This window comes from Bos indicus, chromosome 7 (genome assembly GCF_029378745.1).
Source record: "Bos indicus isolate NIAB-ARS_2022 breed Sahiwal x Tharparkar chromosome 7, NIAB-ARS_B.indTharparkar_mat_pri_1.0, whole genome shotgun sequence".
NCBI lineage: Eukaryota > Metazoa > Chordata > Mammalia > Artiodactyla > Bovidae > Bos > Bos indicus.
In genome coordinates this window covers 20,320,333-20,334,905 of record NC_091766.1, presented here as the reverse complement: position 1 = coordinate 20,334,905, position 14,573 = coordinate 20,320,333, and the positions used below count along the sequence as shown (strand labels likewise).

The 14,573-nt window shown below is 48.5% G+C and overlaps 1 protein-coding gene across 6 annotated transcripts in view; it reads left to right on the top strand.

Moving 5' to 3' along the window:
• CELF5 (CUGBP Elav-like family member 5) overlaps positions 1-11,781 on the top strand; it is a 51,352-nt gene extending 39,571 nt beyond the window's left edge. For 4 of the 6 annotated variants that reach the window (XM_070793141.1, XM_070793139.1, XM_070793142.1 and 1 more), the window contains 2 exons: positions 2,422-2,565; positions 8,347-11,781. In XM_070793141.1, coding sequence (XP_070649242.1) covers positions 2,422-2,565; positions 8,347-8,474 — 272 coding nt within the window. In that variant the 3' untranslated portion in view covers positions 8,475-11,781. The remainder of the gene's footprint in view (positions 1-2,421; positions 2,566-8,346) is intronic. The other 2 variants (XM_070793140.1, XM_070793143.1) reach the window with 2 other exon arrangements.
• The last annotated feature ends 2,792 nt before the right edge of the window (positions 11,782-14,573 follow it).

Genomic DNA, 14,573 nt, shown 5'->3' with positions numbered 1-14,573 from the left:
ACACATTGTAGGCACTCAGCCTGGAAGGAGAAGGCAATGGCACCCCACTCCAGTACTCTTGCCTGGAAAATCCCATGGATGGAGGAGCCTGGTAGGCTGCAGTCCATGGGGTCGCTAAAAGTCGGACACGACTGAGCGACTTGACTTTCGCTTTTCACTTTCCTGCATTGGAGAAGGAAATGGCAACCCACTCCAGTGTTCTTGCCTGGAGAATCCCGGGGACGGGGGAGCCTGGTGGGCTGCCGTCTATGGGGTCGCACAGAGTCGGACACGACTGAAGCGACTTAGCAGCAGCAGCCTGGGAGATTTTCCTCGCCTTAATCCATCTAGTGGGGGTGGGGGTGGGGAGCTGGAGCCAGGCGACCAGCCAGAAAAGTCCCCCGACTCCCCCAGGACATGGGAAGTTTATGGATGGCCTGGCCTGTAGACTGAGTTCTGTGAGGTTCTGTTCAATTCCTTGCCCAGCAGGGCGCTGTGGGTAAAAGCTGGTTCCGATGCCGTCTGTGCTGCTGTAACAGAACAGGATATCTGCTTTCTGGAAAGCCACCCGAGTTCCAGAGCCTCACAATACCAACTGCAGGGCTCGTGGGGGAAGTTGGGTCAGGGTACACCACTCAAAATGTTGCCTGTGGGAGTTCTCTGGTGGCCCAGTGGTTAAGACTCTGTGCTTCCACTACAGGAGGCACAAGTTCCCTGGTTGAGAAACTAAGATATCTCATGCAGCCCTGGTGTGGCCAAATTTTTTTTTAGAAGTTGGCTGTGACATGGCAAAAAAAAAAAAAAAAGACCCTAATAAAAATGGTAGCACAGTTTTATTCATGTTAGATGATTAAGAAATCCATGAATAGTACAATAAATTGGGCATTAGAAGTTTGCACAGGAAAGTGGCGTCAGATGGGTTGTAGCATGTGAGTTACCGTGAAGTGATGGAAAGTTTTGTCTGAAATTAGACGGAGAGTCCGAACCTCAGATGGGAACAGGTCCTCCTCCTAATACACTTGGAGAGCTGAGAAAGGTGGTGAATGTGGAAGCTGCCTTTGCATATGTGTGTGCATTTTGCTTTCTTATGAGGTTCAGTTCAGCTAGGTGTGGCTTTCTGCCTTCACCTAGTGTTTCTTGGAGTTGAGCTAGCACACAAGCAAACACAAAATTCATGTTTGCTCACAACTGTTCTGTAACATATCAGTTGTGTGGAAACACACCTGTATTTTAAAAACAAGCACATTAGGGAATTCCCTAGAGGTCCACTGATTAGGACTCGGTGCTTTCACTGCCGTGACCCCGAGTTCAATCCCTGGGCAGGGAGCTAAATTCAGGCAAACCTTGCGACAGGGCCAGACAAACAAGTAAGCAAACAACAACAGCAGACAAGCACATTAGCAGAACTGCGGTCCTCATCAGGAAGGTAAGGGTGGATGTGAATGTAATGTAATCTTGAATTTTGGATTTTCTGGGGTGGGGAATGTTCATCATGAGTGTTGGGATTTCTTGGTGGTTTGAGGGTTACCTTTGTTTGGGGAGACCTAGGAGAAGATCGTCTGTAGGTTCGGGATTAGCAGCAGGTTTGAGGACTAAACTGGGTAATTAAGGTTTTAAAATGCTCTGATTATTTATAATTCTTATATGAGCCATGCACTGGGGATTCTTCGGGAAGGAATGATTCTGATGGTTAGCTGTGCTTTAAAAAATTATTTCTGGTTGGTACAGCAAATCATTTAAACGTGACCAGTGGTTTCAGGATATCTGAGATTTGGGACTGAAGAATAATCTTTTTATTTCTCTACATTTTATTTTTGCATCAGTTTTGAAATTATCCAAGCTTTTAAAAATTAGCCAAGGTTTGGAAGGTTATCCAAGGTTTTGAAAATTATCTGGATGTTTGGGGTTTGGGACCGGGGAGTTACTTGTCTTATTCTAATCTGTGATCATTAGACTTCCAAAAATGAACCTTTCCATTTAAACCAGTTTTAAAGATATGGAATGATGGCAAAGACAGTACAGAGTTTCTGTTATACCCTACAACCAGTTCATCTGATTTTTGTCAATGACCAAGAGTTTGAGGTTTAGGGGTTTTCTGGGGGGTGTTGAGGTTATCTGGGAGTTTTGGATTATCTGCGGTCTAGGATGAAAGGCTTTATTTCAGTTTGGGGGGCTAGGGATCATCTAAAGTTTGTCAGTTCTCTGGGGCCTGAGGATCAGCAGAGGTGTGGAGTGTCTGAATGTGGAATTTTATAGACAAGGGCTCAGGGCACCCTGCCTTCCCTCCCCGCTGTTTCCACGCCCCTCCTTTCTGGGTGTCAGGGTGCACCCCTCCCCCAATAGCTGGAGACACTAGCTGTGGGCTCCGGACCCGTGCCCCTCCCCCGGGGGTCGGCCTCCTCTCCTTGGGGGCTTTATGTCTTTCTCTCCCCCCACCTGCAGGTCCCGAAGGCTGTAACCTGTTTATCTACCACCTCCCCCAGGAGTTTGGAGACACGGAGCTGACGCAGATGTTCCTGCCTTTCGGCAATATCATCTCCTCCAAGGTGTTTATGGATCGGGCCACCAACCAGAGCAAATGTTTTGGTGAGTCCTTGCTGTGGGTGCCCCTTCCTGCTTGCCACTCCCTGAACCGCAGGCCCCTTGCCCTGGGTGGGGTTGGGGGGTCGGGTGTGGTCAGCCACAAGACAGATCTGGTCTGAGAGAACCACATTCTGGGGCTTCCCTGAAGCTCCAGTGGTTAGGACTCTGTGCTTTCACTGCTCAGGGCCCGGGTTTATCCCTGGTTGGGGAAGGAACATCCCACAAGCTGTGCAGCAGGGTCAAGGGCAAAAAAGAAAGAAAGAATCACATTTATGATCATAACAAGCACTTATTAAGCACCTACTGTGTACCCAGCACTTAGCATGAGTCATTTCTAAGATTCCCTTGTTCATTCATCCATTCATTCAACAAATAGACACATAGGGGCTTCCCTGGTGGTCCAGTGGTTAAGACTTCGAGCTTTCACTGTGTGTGTGTGGGGAGCACAGGTTTGATCCCTGGTGAGGGAACTAGGATTCCGCATGCCACAGGGTGCAGCCAATAAATAAATCAATAACACAAGCCCTGTATAAGATTAAACAAAAAAACCCAAATAGACATACAGTGCACCTACTGTGTGCCAGTGCCCAGCACAGTGCCTGGCACAGATTGGTAAAGGAAGCCAACAAAAATCACTGCCCTCTGGGAGCTCAGAGCCCTGCCACCCTGCCTGTAGAACTTTCTCTGAGGATAGAAATATTCTATATCCCCACTGTCTGAGCCATCCACCCCATGTAACTGCTGAGCGTTTGAAGTGTAGCTATTGTGGCCAAAGCACTGAATTTTTTATTTTACTTAATTTTAATGAATTTCAATTTCAGTAACAACTCATGGCCAGTGGCTGCCAACTGAATTGAAAAGCACAGGTCCAGGGGGAGGAGGTGGAAATAAACAGGCAAGAATACTGGAGTGGGGTGCCATTCTCTCCTCCAGGGGATCTTCTTGACCCAGGGATAGAACCCGAGTCTTCTGCATTGCAGGCAGATTGTTTACTGTCTGAGCCATCAGGAAAGCCCAGGATATAGGCCAGGGTGTTATAAATGATATAGAGAAAAATAAAACCAGTAAGAAAATACAGACTGATAGGAGGAGGCAGTGCTTCACTGAGGCCTGAATGATGAGGAGCCAATCATAGGAGTGTCTAGGGGAAGAGTGTTCTAGGCAGAGAGAACCACATGTGCAAAGGCCCTGGGGCAGGACAGGGAGGAGACAGGGAGGAGACAGGGAGGAGAGGAAGGCAGGGAGGGGAAGGGCAGGTCATGAAGGGCCTTGTGGGCCATGGGGAGGACTTCCTTGTCCCCAGACACAAAGGATGTTAAGGCTCAGAGATGTGTAACTTGCCCAAAGTCACAGGCAAGAACCTAAATTAGAAACAATCTGACTCCAAAATCTGGACTCTGAACCCTACCCTGTCCTCTGGGAAGGGCTGATTCTTGACTGCTTATTAAGCTCCTGCTGTTTAGTCACTAAGTTGTGTCCAATTCTTTGCAGCCTCATGGGCTATATACTGCCAGGCTCCTCTGTCCATAGGTTCCCCAGGCAAGAATACTGAAGTGGGTTACCATTCCCTTTTCCAGGGGATCTTCCAGACCCAGGGATCGAACCCAGGTTTCCTGCACTGGCAGGTAGATTCTTTACCACTGAGCCACCTGGGAAGTCCTGCTGTATATACTCATTGTCCAACCATAAAAGGGAAGAATTGTCCCCATTTACATGGGGAGGAAGGAGAGGTATAGATGGTCAAACAACATGCTTGAGGTCACACAGCAAGTTAGGAACAACACCCACCCCCCTGCCCCTGGCCCAGTACCCAGCCCCCCTGCTCCCACATCCTGCTTCTCAGTTCAGTTCAGTTGCTCAGTCATGTCCGACTCTTTGCCACCCCATGGACTGCAGCATACCAGGCTTCCTTGTCCATCACCAACTCCCAGAGCTTGCTTAAACTCATGTCCATCAAGTCAGTGATGCCATCCAACCATCTCATCCTCTGTTGTCCCCTTCTCCTCGTGCCTTCAATCTTTCCCAGCATCAGGGTCTTTTCCAGTGAGTCATTTCGCATCAGGTGGCCAAAGTATTGGAGTTTCAGCTTCAGCATCAGTCCTTCCAATGAATATTCAGGACTAATCTCCTTTTGGATAGACTGGTTGGATCTCCTTGCAGTCCAAGGGACTCTCAAGAGTCTTCTCCAACACCACAGTTCAAAAACATCAATTCTTCAGCACTCAGCTTTCTTTATAGTCCAACTCTCACATCCATACATGACTATTGGAAAAACCATAGCTTTTGACTAGACGGACCTTTGTTGCCAAAGTAATGTTTCTGCTTTTTAATATGCTGTCTGTGTTGGTCATAACTTTTCTTCCAAGGAGCAAATGTCTTTTAATTTCATGGCTGCAATCACCATCTGCAGTGATTTTGGAGCCCAAAAAAAGAAAGTCTCTCTTGGTTTCCATTCTTTCCCCATCTATTTGCCATGAAGTGATGGGACCAGATGCCATGATCTTAGTTTTCTGAATGTTGAGTTTTAAGCCAACTTTTTCACTCTCCTCTTTCACTTTCATCAAGAGACTCTTTAGTTCTTCGCTTTCTGCCATAAGGATGGTGTCATCTGCATATCTGAAGTTATTAATATTTCTCCCGGCAGTCTTGATTCCAGCTTGTGCTTTATCCATCCTGGCATTTCTCATGATGTACTCTGCATATAAGTTAAATAAGCAGGGTGACGATATACAACCTTGATGTACTCCTTTCCTGATTTGGAACCAGTATGTTGTTTCAGCTCCAGTTATAACTGTTGCTTCCTGACCTGTATACAGGTTTCTCAGGAGGCAGGTCAGGTGGTCTGGTATTCCCATTTCTTCAAGAATTTTCCAGTTTGTGTGATCCACACAGTCAAAGGCTTTGGCATAGTCAATAAAGCAGAAGTAGATGTTTTTCTGGAACTTTCTTGCTTTTTCTGTAATCCAACAGATGTTGGCAATTTGATCTCTGGTTCCTCTGCCTTTTCTAAATCCAGCTTAAAGATCTGGAAGTTCACGATTCATGTACTGCTGAAGCCTGGCTTGGAGAATTTTGAGTGTTACTTTGCCAGCGTGTGAGATGAGTGCAATTGTGTGGTAGTTTGAACATCCTTTGGCATTGCCTTTCTTTGGGATTGGAATGAAAACTGACTTTTCCAGTCCTGTGGCCACTGCTGAGTTTTCCAAAGTTGTTGGCATATTGAGTATAGCACTTTCACAGCATCATCATTTAGGATTTGAAAGCTCAACTGGAATTCCATTACCTCCACTAGCTTTGTTCATAGTGATGCTTCCTGAGGCCCACTTGACTTTGCATTCCAGGATGGCTGGCTGTAGGTGGGTGATCACACCATTGTGGTTATCTGGGTCATGAAGATCTTTTTTTTGTATAGTTCTTCTGTGTATTCTTGCCACCTCTTCTTAATATCTTCTGCTGCTATTAGGTCCATACCATTTCTGTCCTTTATTGTCCCCATCTTTGCATGAAATGTTCCCTTGGTATCTCTAATTTTCTTGAAAAGATCTCTAGTCTTTCCCATTCTATTGTTTTCCTCTATTTCTTTGCATTGACAAAGGAAGGCTTTCTTATCTCTCCTTGCTATTCTTTGGAACTCTGCATTCAAATAGGTGTATCTTTCCTTTTCTCCTTTGCCTTTAGCTTCTCTTCTTTTCTCAGCTATTTGTAAGGCCTCCTCAGACAACCATTTTGCCTTTTTGCCTTTCTTTTTCTTGAGGATGGTTTTGATCACTGCATCCTGTACCAGTGTCACGAACCTCCATCCTAGCTCTTCAGGCACTCTGTCTATCAGATCTAATCCCTTGAATCTATTTGTCACTTCCACTGTATAATCGTAAGGGATTTGATTTAGGTAATACCTGAATGGCCTAGTGGTTTTCCCTACTTTCTTCAATTTAAGTCTGAATTTGGCAATAAGGAGTTCATGATCTGAGCCATAGTCAGCTCCTGGTCTTGGTTTTGCTGACTTTGTAGAGCTTCTCCATCTTTGGCTGCAGAGAATGTAATCAGTCTGATTTCAGTTTTGAGCATCTGGTGATGTCCATGTGTAGAGTCTTCTCTGTGCTGTTGGAAGAGGGTGTTTGCTATGAGCAGTGCGTTCTCTTGGCAAAACTCTTAGCCTTTGCCCTGCTTCATTTTGTACTCCAAGGCCAAATTTGCCTTGCCACATATCTCTTGCCTTCCTACTTTTGCATTCCAGTCCCCTGTGATGAAAAGGACATCTTTTTTGGGTGTTAGTTCTAGAAAGTCTTGTAGGTCTTCATAGAACAATTCAACTTCAGCTTCTTCAGCTTTACTGGTTCGGGCATAGACTTGGATTACTGTGATATTGAATGGTTTGTCTTGGAAACAAACAGAGATCACTCTGTCATTTTTGAGATTGCATCCAAGTACTGCATTTCAGACACTTTTGTTGACTGTAGGTGTACCCCATTTCTTCTAAGGGATTCTTGCCCACAGTAGTAGATATAATGGTCATCTGAGTTAAATTCACCCATTCCAGTCCATTTTAGTTCACTGATTCCTAAAATGTCAATGTTCACTCTTGCCATCTCCTGTTTGACCACTTCCAGTTTACCTTGATTCATGGACCTAACATTCCAGGTTCCTATGCAGTATTGTTCTTTACAGCATCGAACTTTACTTCCATCACCAGTCACATCCTTAACTGGCTATTGTTTTTGCTTCTGGAAGCATCCTGCTTCTAGGAAGAATAAAGAAATTTCTGGAAGAAAACCTCCATAACATTCAGCAGTCAGGGGGTCACATGCCTTCTCTGAGTCTCAGTTTCCTCGTCTGTATAATGGGAGGTGTGAGTGATATGAAGACACCCCCCCTACCCCATTTCCAGATTCCCCTATGGCTCCCTGTGGGCCTCAGCCAGACCCCTCAGCCCTGATCCCACCATCTCTCTGCCCTGACCTCTCTGCTTCTCCCACAGATCTCAGGTACCCTGCCCCCAAATGCTCACACATGTGGTTCCCCTCCCCCTGGGGTGGCCCCCAGCCCCTGTAGCCTCTGCAGAGCCCCCCAGAAAGTCTATGAGAACCAACAGGTAAGGGGTAGGAGTAGGGCTGGGTGGAGGGAATTATGTGGTGGAAGTTTAAGGTATGTGTGTCAGGAGGTGGTGCGCTGGAGTGTTTCTGATGGTCCACGTTGGGGGATATCTGTGGCTGGAATGACTGATGGTGGCAAAGAGAGAGACAGACACAAAAAGAGAAAAGAGAGGGAGGGAGAGACATAGACAAGAAACACAAAGACACACACAAAAGGAGAGAAGAAGAGAGACAAGGACAGATAGACACAGAGACAGACAGGAAGAGTCAGATGGACAGACAAGACCCCAAATGGATGGAGGGCTTAGAGGAGGCAAAAGGTAGGGATCCAGAGCCTAGAAGGAGGTGGGCCTGGGGTGGGGGAGGGAGACCGTGGTGTTCCCTGGACCCCCAGAAGCCCCACTTGTCCCCCTCTCCCCCTATCAGTTGGGAAGCCTCATCAGAGCAGAGCCCAGGTAAGGAATGAGTGCCCTATCCCCAGAGGCATGCAAGCCACCAAGGTGTCAGAACCACATCAGGACTGCTGTGTGTGTTCTGGGAAGCCTCCCTACCTCCCCTGGGTCGTCTGCTCCTGCGAGCGCACACCCCTGCCCCCAGGACCCCACAAGCCGGGCAGCCAGGGCTGCAGCACTGGAGCGAGCCGAGGACCCCTGCGTTGCCCACCATCGTGGGTCCACCCCGGTCTCCGCAGGCTTCGTGAGCTTTGACAACCCGGCCAGTGCGCAGACTGCCATCCAGGCCATGAATGGCTTTCAGATCGGCATGAAGAGGCTCAAAGTGCAGCTGAAGCGGCCCAAAGACCCGGGACACCCCTACTGACCGGGCCCACAGCCACCCAGAGGCTGCGGGCTTGGCCCAGGTGAGCCGCTAGGCGGCCCTGCCCCTGCCCCACCCCCACCCTGTCTTGTCCGCACCCTCTCCTCATTCTCCAAACCCTCCCCAGGCTGGGGGATGATGCAAGAGGCTTCAAGGAGCCCCCAGGTTTGGTTGACGGGGACAGAGCTGGACAAAGACACCCCCCCAGTCCCCTCAACCCCCTACCCTCACCCCATGGTCAGGGCTGGAGCCGGAACAGTAAGATGGGGGTGGGAAGGGCAGTTAGGTAATCTTTCCTGGAGAAGGCTTTGAAGGATGAATAGAAGTTCACCTGAGAAGCGGGCATGGTCTGGGGTGAGGAGGGCCGTGAGGAGGGGCTTTTGTCCTGTACTAAGAATCAGTTCTCCCAGCTAGGCCCCTTTGGGAGCCCTTCCTTTGGCACAATTCACACCCAGTGGGTAGATGAGAGAGTGAAATGTTTGCCCCACCCAAGGCCATGCCAGGGGTGAGGGTGGGGGCGGAAATCCCCTGAACAAATGAACAAATCCCCTGATGTCTGCACCATCAGAGTGAACGACCCTGTCAACTCATCACTTCTTTGGAGGCATGAACCTTGAGCCTCCAGGGCCAGTGGGGAAACTTATAACTGTGCTCCAGCCTCGACAAGCCTCATCTGTGAAATGGGCTCATGCACGTCGCCTCCCCCAGGGGCTGTGGGGTGGATTCACACGGGGCACTCCGTGTTTTTCCAGCTGAGCCCAGGACCCACCACCTGGAAAGCTCTTGATAACTTATTTTGATTTTTCTCCACTAAACCCACCATTGCCGCGGTCATCACAGAGGCTCCCCACCTTGGGGTCTGGTGTGAAGTAGGTGTTCAGTGAGGGTCTGCTTCCAGACCCTCTGCCAGGGCAGCACCCACAGATTCAAGGGTGTTCAGCACCCACAGATTCAAGGGTTGTGGGTCTTTGGGGGCATGCTCGGAGACTCGCCACCTGAAACCAACATCTGTGATCCGCGCGCTTTGAACACTGACAGCAAGTCTTTACTAAGCACCTACTGTGCACCAGGCACTGTTTCCGGCACCACGAGTGAACAGAAATGGGGGCGGGATGCTGCTTCATGGAGCGACAGGGAGCAGGGGAGAGGAGACGGAAAGAAACAAATATTTGTGCCCGGTGGCCAGACGGGGACACGGGGCTTAGCAACCCCTCCAAGCCGTGTGTGTCAACCTCCAAACCCCAAAATGGACTCTTTCTGCAAAGATAGGGGTCCTTGGGGATCCCAGATCCAAGTCTGGCCAGGGCAGGGGAGCGGGTGGGAGGTGATTTGTTGGCCTACGTGCCCACACTCCCCCTCTCTTCACGCGGCGCCCTAACGCCCCTCCCTTCTCCGCCAGGTGAGGGGCCTTCCCACCCCAGGAGGGTTTCCCGCTTCCAACTGATCCAGGACTTTTCCGTAAATTACAACAGAGTTTGGACACCAGCCCCCTCCCCTCCCCTCCCTACTCCTCTGCTCCCCTTCCCAAAATGTGAAACGCTACCCAAGGCCCCATGGAGTGGGGAAGGGGCTTCGTGGTCTTTGGGGGACTCCTGAGGTGGGGGCCAAGGATTCACTACCCCCTCCACGGAGATTTCCTCGCTTCCACCCGCTTCCTACACACACAAACTTCATGGCTTCCCCAAACAAAATCGCAACTTTTCCTATATATATATATGCATATATATATAGAGCTATAGACAGTATATATATTTTTTGAGTATAGATCATGGGACCAAACTTTTCCGACTTCTTTCCATCCAAGAGAAGGTGACCCTGGGCCAGTCACCCAGCAGGGACGCTCAGAAGGGCTGAGGTTGGCGGGGCAGCCCAGTGTCCCCCCACCTCCCGCTGTCATGTCAGACCAGGGCGCCGGTCAAGCACTGGGAATCAGCCAACGAACGCGATATACCTCCAGGACTTTTGACCCCCCCCCCCCCCAACCACCGATAATTCTCATGGGCCTGAGGGCTCAGCCGGCTTCAGTGTCCCTGGTCCTAGCTGCAGCTTCCTGAGCCCCCGCCCCCGCGTCCCAGGGCCCTGCCTTCTCCGGATGCAGGCACAAAAGAGACCCCTTGGCCTCCCCCGACCCTTCCCCCAACCCCCAGTCATAGCCTTACTCATGTGGCCAATAGCCCTTAGCTTTCCGTCGGGGGCAGACAGGGCCGGGGGAAGCCCCCCCCCACCCCTCGAGCCCCCTCCCAAGGGCAGGCAGCCACCCTCCCTGCCTTTGGATCACCAGCCTGGAATTCACAATGTCATGACCAAGATCGCCACGTGCACCGGAGGAGCCCAGTGTGCGCTGGCCCAGCACCCCTTCACCGGAGATACCTCTACAAAGAATTTTCTTTTTTTTGGTCTTTCTGAGCAGGTACAAAGAAGAAATGGGGGGAAAATCAAACAACAATGGATTTTTTTGTTTCCTAGTTGGGGCGGGGAGGGATATCCCGTGGGGCGCCTCTGTATAGCTACTCAAACCGTGAAAACCCCCCTTGAAGCACAGAGTCAAGTTTTTTTTTTTTTTTTTATTGGACATCCGGTGGGGCCTCATGCCAGACGAGGCACCAGAGAACTTCATAAGCTCAAGAGAAAAAAAAATTTTTGAAAAGGAAAAAAAAAAAAAAGCATTCCCTTTTGTTTCTACCAAAATGTGTTGACGGACCCAGAAAAAAAAAAGCAAAAAAAAAAAAAAAAAAAAGGAAGAAAAAAAAAACATAGCAAAAAAAAAAAAAGAAGAAAAAAAAATCTTCTGACAAACCTGTTTCGATATTCCAGTTTGATAATTGTTCCAAGACCCTCTCTAGTGTGCCTGTGTTCTGTGAGTCTGCGTGTGTGTGTGCTCAGGGGTCGCGGGGCTTCGGCTATGTCCTGCCCCACCCGGCCCCCGCCAGGCCTGCTTGGGACTGCGTGCCGGCGTGCAGTGGTGTGTGTCCTTTGGTCCATGTTTACTGGCTGTAAATACCATTTTTATACTCCACATCAAAGACCGACGTGATTTGTACGATGTACTTTATTTCTGCTACGAGTAATTTCATGAAGTTTCAACTTGCAAAACTGACTTTTGGAGACAAACCGCCACACACACACACACACACAAAGAGGAGAAAAAGACTTGGAGGGAACTTTGAGTTGACTTGCTTTGAATCTCGAGGTCCTTGTCACTGTGGCGTGTTTCAGGTGAGAAGCTGCAGTCATCACCTTCATGTCCAAAACACCTCTCTTTGGTCTGGAGAAACTGAAAGTTTATTTAATAAAAGTTTTACTTGCTAAAGGACTGGGCCCTCCCTCATTTGCCCTCCTCTCCTCGATAAAGACCATGTGCTTCCGGTCAAGTTGGGTGCCTGGGCTAGAGATGAATCCGGATTTAGAGTGAGGGGTGTGTGGGGAGAAGGGTTTGATGTCCCCACAGCTGAATTCTGACAGAATCATCCAGACGCTAAAGAAATGGAGCGTTCTTTTCTCATGAAAAGCAGGTGCCTAAGTTTGTTGATTCACACGTTCATTCATTAATTCAACAAATGTCTACTATTTATTGAATGCCAACTGAGTGACTGTGGCTTCCCTGGTGGCTTAGTGGTAAAGAATCCACCTGTGAATACAGGGGATGAGGGTTCAATCCCTGGATAGGGAAGATCCCCTGTAGAAGGGAGTGGCAACCTACTCCAGTTTTCTTGCCTGGGAAATGCCATGGTCAGAGGAGCCTTTCGAGCTACAGTCCATGGGGTTCCAAAGGACTTGACACCACTCAATGACTAAAACAGCAACAACTGAATGACTGACCCCATGCTGGCCATCAGGGACATAGCAGTGACCAGATGGTTCTGGGCTCTGGCTTCAAGGAGGCAGCCAGGGGTGGGGGCAGGGGAGACACTGTACAATACATATTTTTGTAATTGGGGTAAAATTCACCATTTTCAAGTGTACAATTCAGTGTCATTAAGTACATTCACAATGTGCAACCATCACATCTATCTAGTCCCAGACGATAGAGTTCATCACCCCAAAAAGAAGCCCTGTCCCCATGAACACTCACGCACCAGCCCCTGACAACCAGGAAACCAGTATCTGTGGATTTGCCTGTTCTGGATGTTTCCTATCATCAAGGGAATCACACACTGTGTATCCTCTTTTTCTTTTAAAAAATTTTTATTGTGGGTATAGCTGATTTACAGTGTTGTTTTAGTTTCAGGTGTATAGCAAAATGACCTCGTGTCCTTTTTAAAAAATATATTTATTTGGCTGTGCTGGGTCTTAGTTGCAGCACATGGGATCTTTAGTTGCGCCATTTGAACTCTTAATTTCGGCCTATGGGATCTAGTTCCCTAACCAAGGGCAGAACCCAGGTCCCCTCCCTGCATTGAAAGCACGGAGCCTGAGCCACTGGACCACCAGATAAATCCCATGGCTGTGTGTCCTCTTGTGTCTGGCTTCTCTCACTGAGCATTGTCATCGTGTTCTCAAGGTCTAGCCACATTGTAACGAGTGTCAGTGCTCTCCTTTAAAAATCTGGTCCATCTATGGATGGACCATTCATCCATTGATGGACATTTGGGTCTGCTTTTTGGTCACTATGAATTATGCTACTATAATTATTCATGTGTAAGTTTCTGTCTGAACACCCATCTCAGTTCTCTAAGGCACATACCTAGGGGCAGAATTCCTGGGTCCTGGTCACTCTGTGTTCCCACCAGCAACTCATGAGAGTTCCCATGTCTCCACATCCTCACCAATACTTGTTACACAACAGATTCAAATTGGAATGTGGAGGGAGAAATCCCCCCATTGGAGCTGAGGGAGTAAAGGACCCAGAAGTGTCCTGAAGAGGTGAGACCTGAAGGAGGTAAGATCCAAAAGAGGAATTGACTTCGGCTGAAAAAGCACATATAAGACAGCCTGCAGACCCTGCCCCATTCCAATGAAGTCCTCAAAGGTCCTAAAAAAGAAAATCCTGAGACCTGGGATGCAGAAGAGTGGGCTCTAGGGTAAGAGCTTGTAGTGGGGATGTGAGTAGAGGGGGGTGGCCACACTCAAGCTGAGCCTTACCAAATTCATGGGAGGAATACTAAGCACTTGATTTAATGAGCTACTCATGTCCTGCCAGGGGCTTTGCAGAAACTATGTCTTTTAATCTTTATCAATGACTCCATTTTACAGTTGAGGAAACTGAGGCTCAGAGACAGGAAATGCTTGGTCCAGCTCCAGCAGAGAGGCCCAGCTCGGGTGGGAGTTGGAAAGGTGAGTCCGAGTCCACCTGGAAAAGTTTTCTGGGTGGAAGGAACAGCCTGGGCAAAGGCTCAAAGTCTTGGGATGTGGTTTTTAGTTGGGCCACTGGCTAAGACCACAGCACTGGATGAAGAGATGGATGCAGAGGTGATGGGTTACAGAGGTTCTTTTGTGACTGAGCACTACCATGTGCTGGACCTTGTCTCTGCCCTCCAAAGTTGCAGCTGAGGAGAAAGTACTTATAGGACCAAAAAAAAAAAAAAAAATCAAAGTACTCCATCCCCACAAGAAAAACTAATTTGCAATGTGCTAAAAGTTGTAATCACAATGAAACCAACAAATCTGGGACATTACCTTTTTTTTTTCTTTTGGCAATGGCACACGGCATGTTTGATCTTAGTTCTCCAACCAGAGCTCGAACACATGCCTCCTGCAGTGGAGATGGGGAGTCCTAACTACTGGACCACCAGGGAATTTCCTGGGACATTATCTTGATGTCAATAGGGAGTCACAGAGGATTTTGAGCAGGGGAGGGGCATGATAGGACACCTCAGGTGACCTCTGTGCTGCTGTTGAGGTGTAAATTGGCATTCTGGAGAACAACTGGGCAGGGTAATATTTCTGTCAAGCATTTATTAAGCACTTACCTTTTGCCAAGTGTTGTTTCAAGCCTGTCATCCAATACTGTAGCCACTGGCCACCTGTGGCTATTTACATCTAGATCAGTTTATCAATCTACAATTTCCTCAGTCCCACTAAGCCACATTTCAAGGGCTCAAGAGCCACGTGTTCATCACTTCTGGAGTTTTCTCGGACGACACCAGTCTTAACACTGTACAT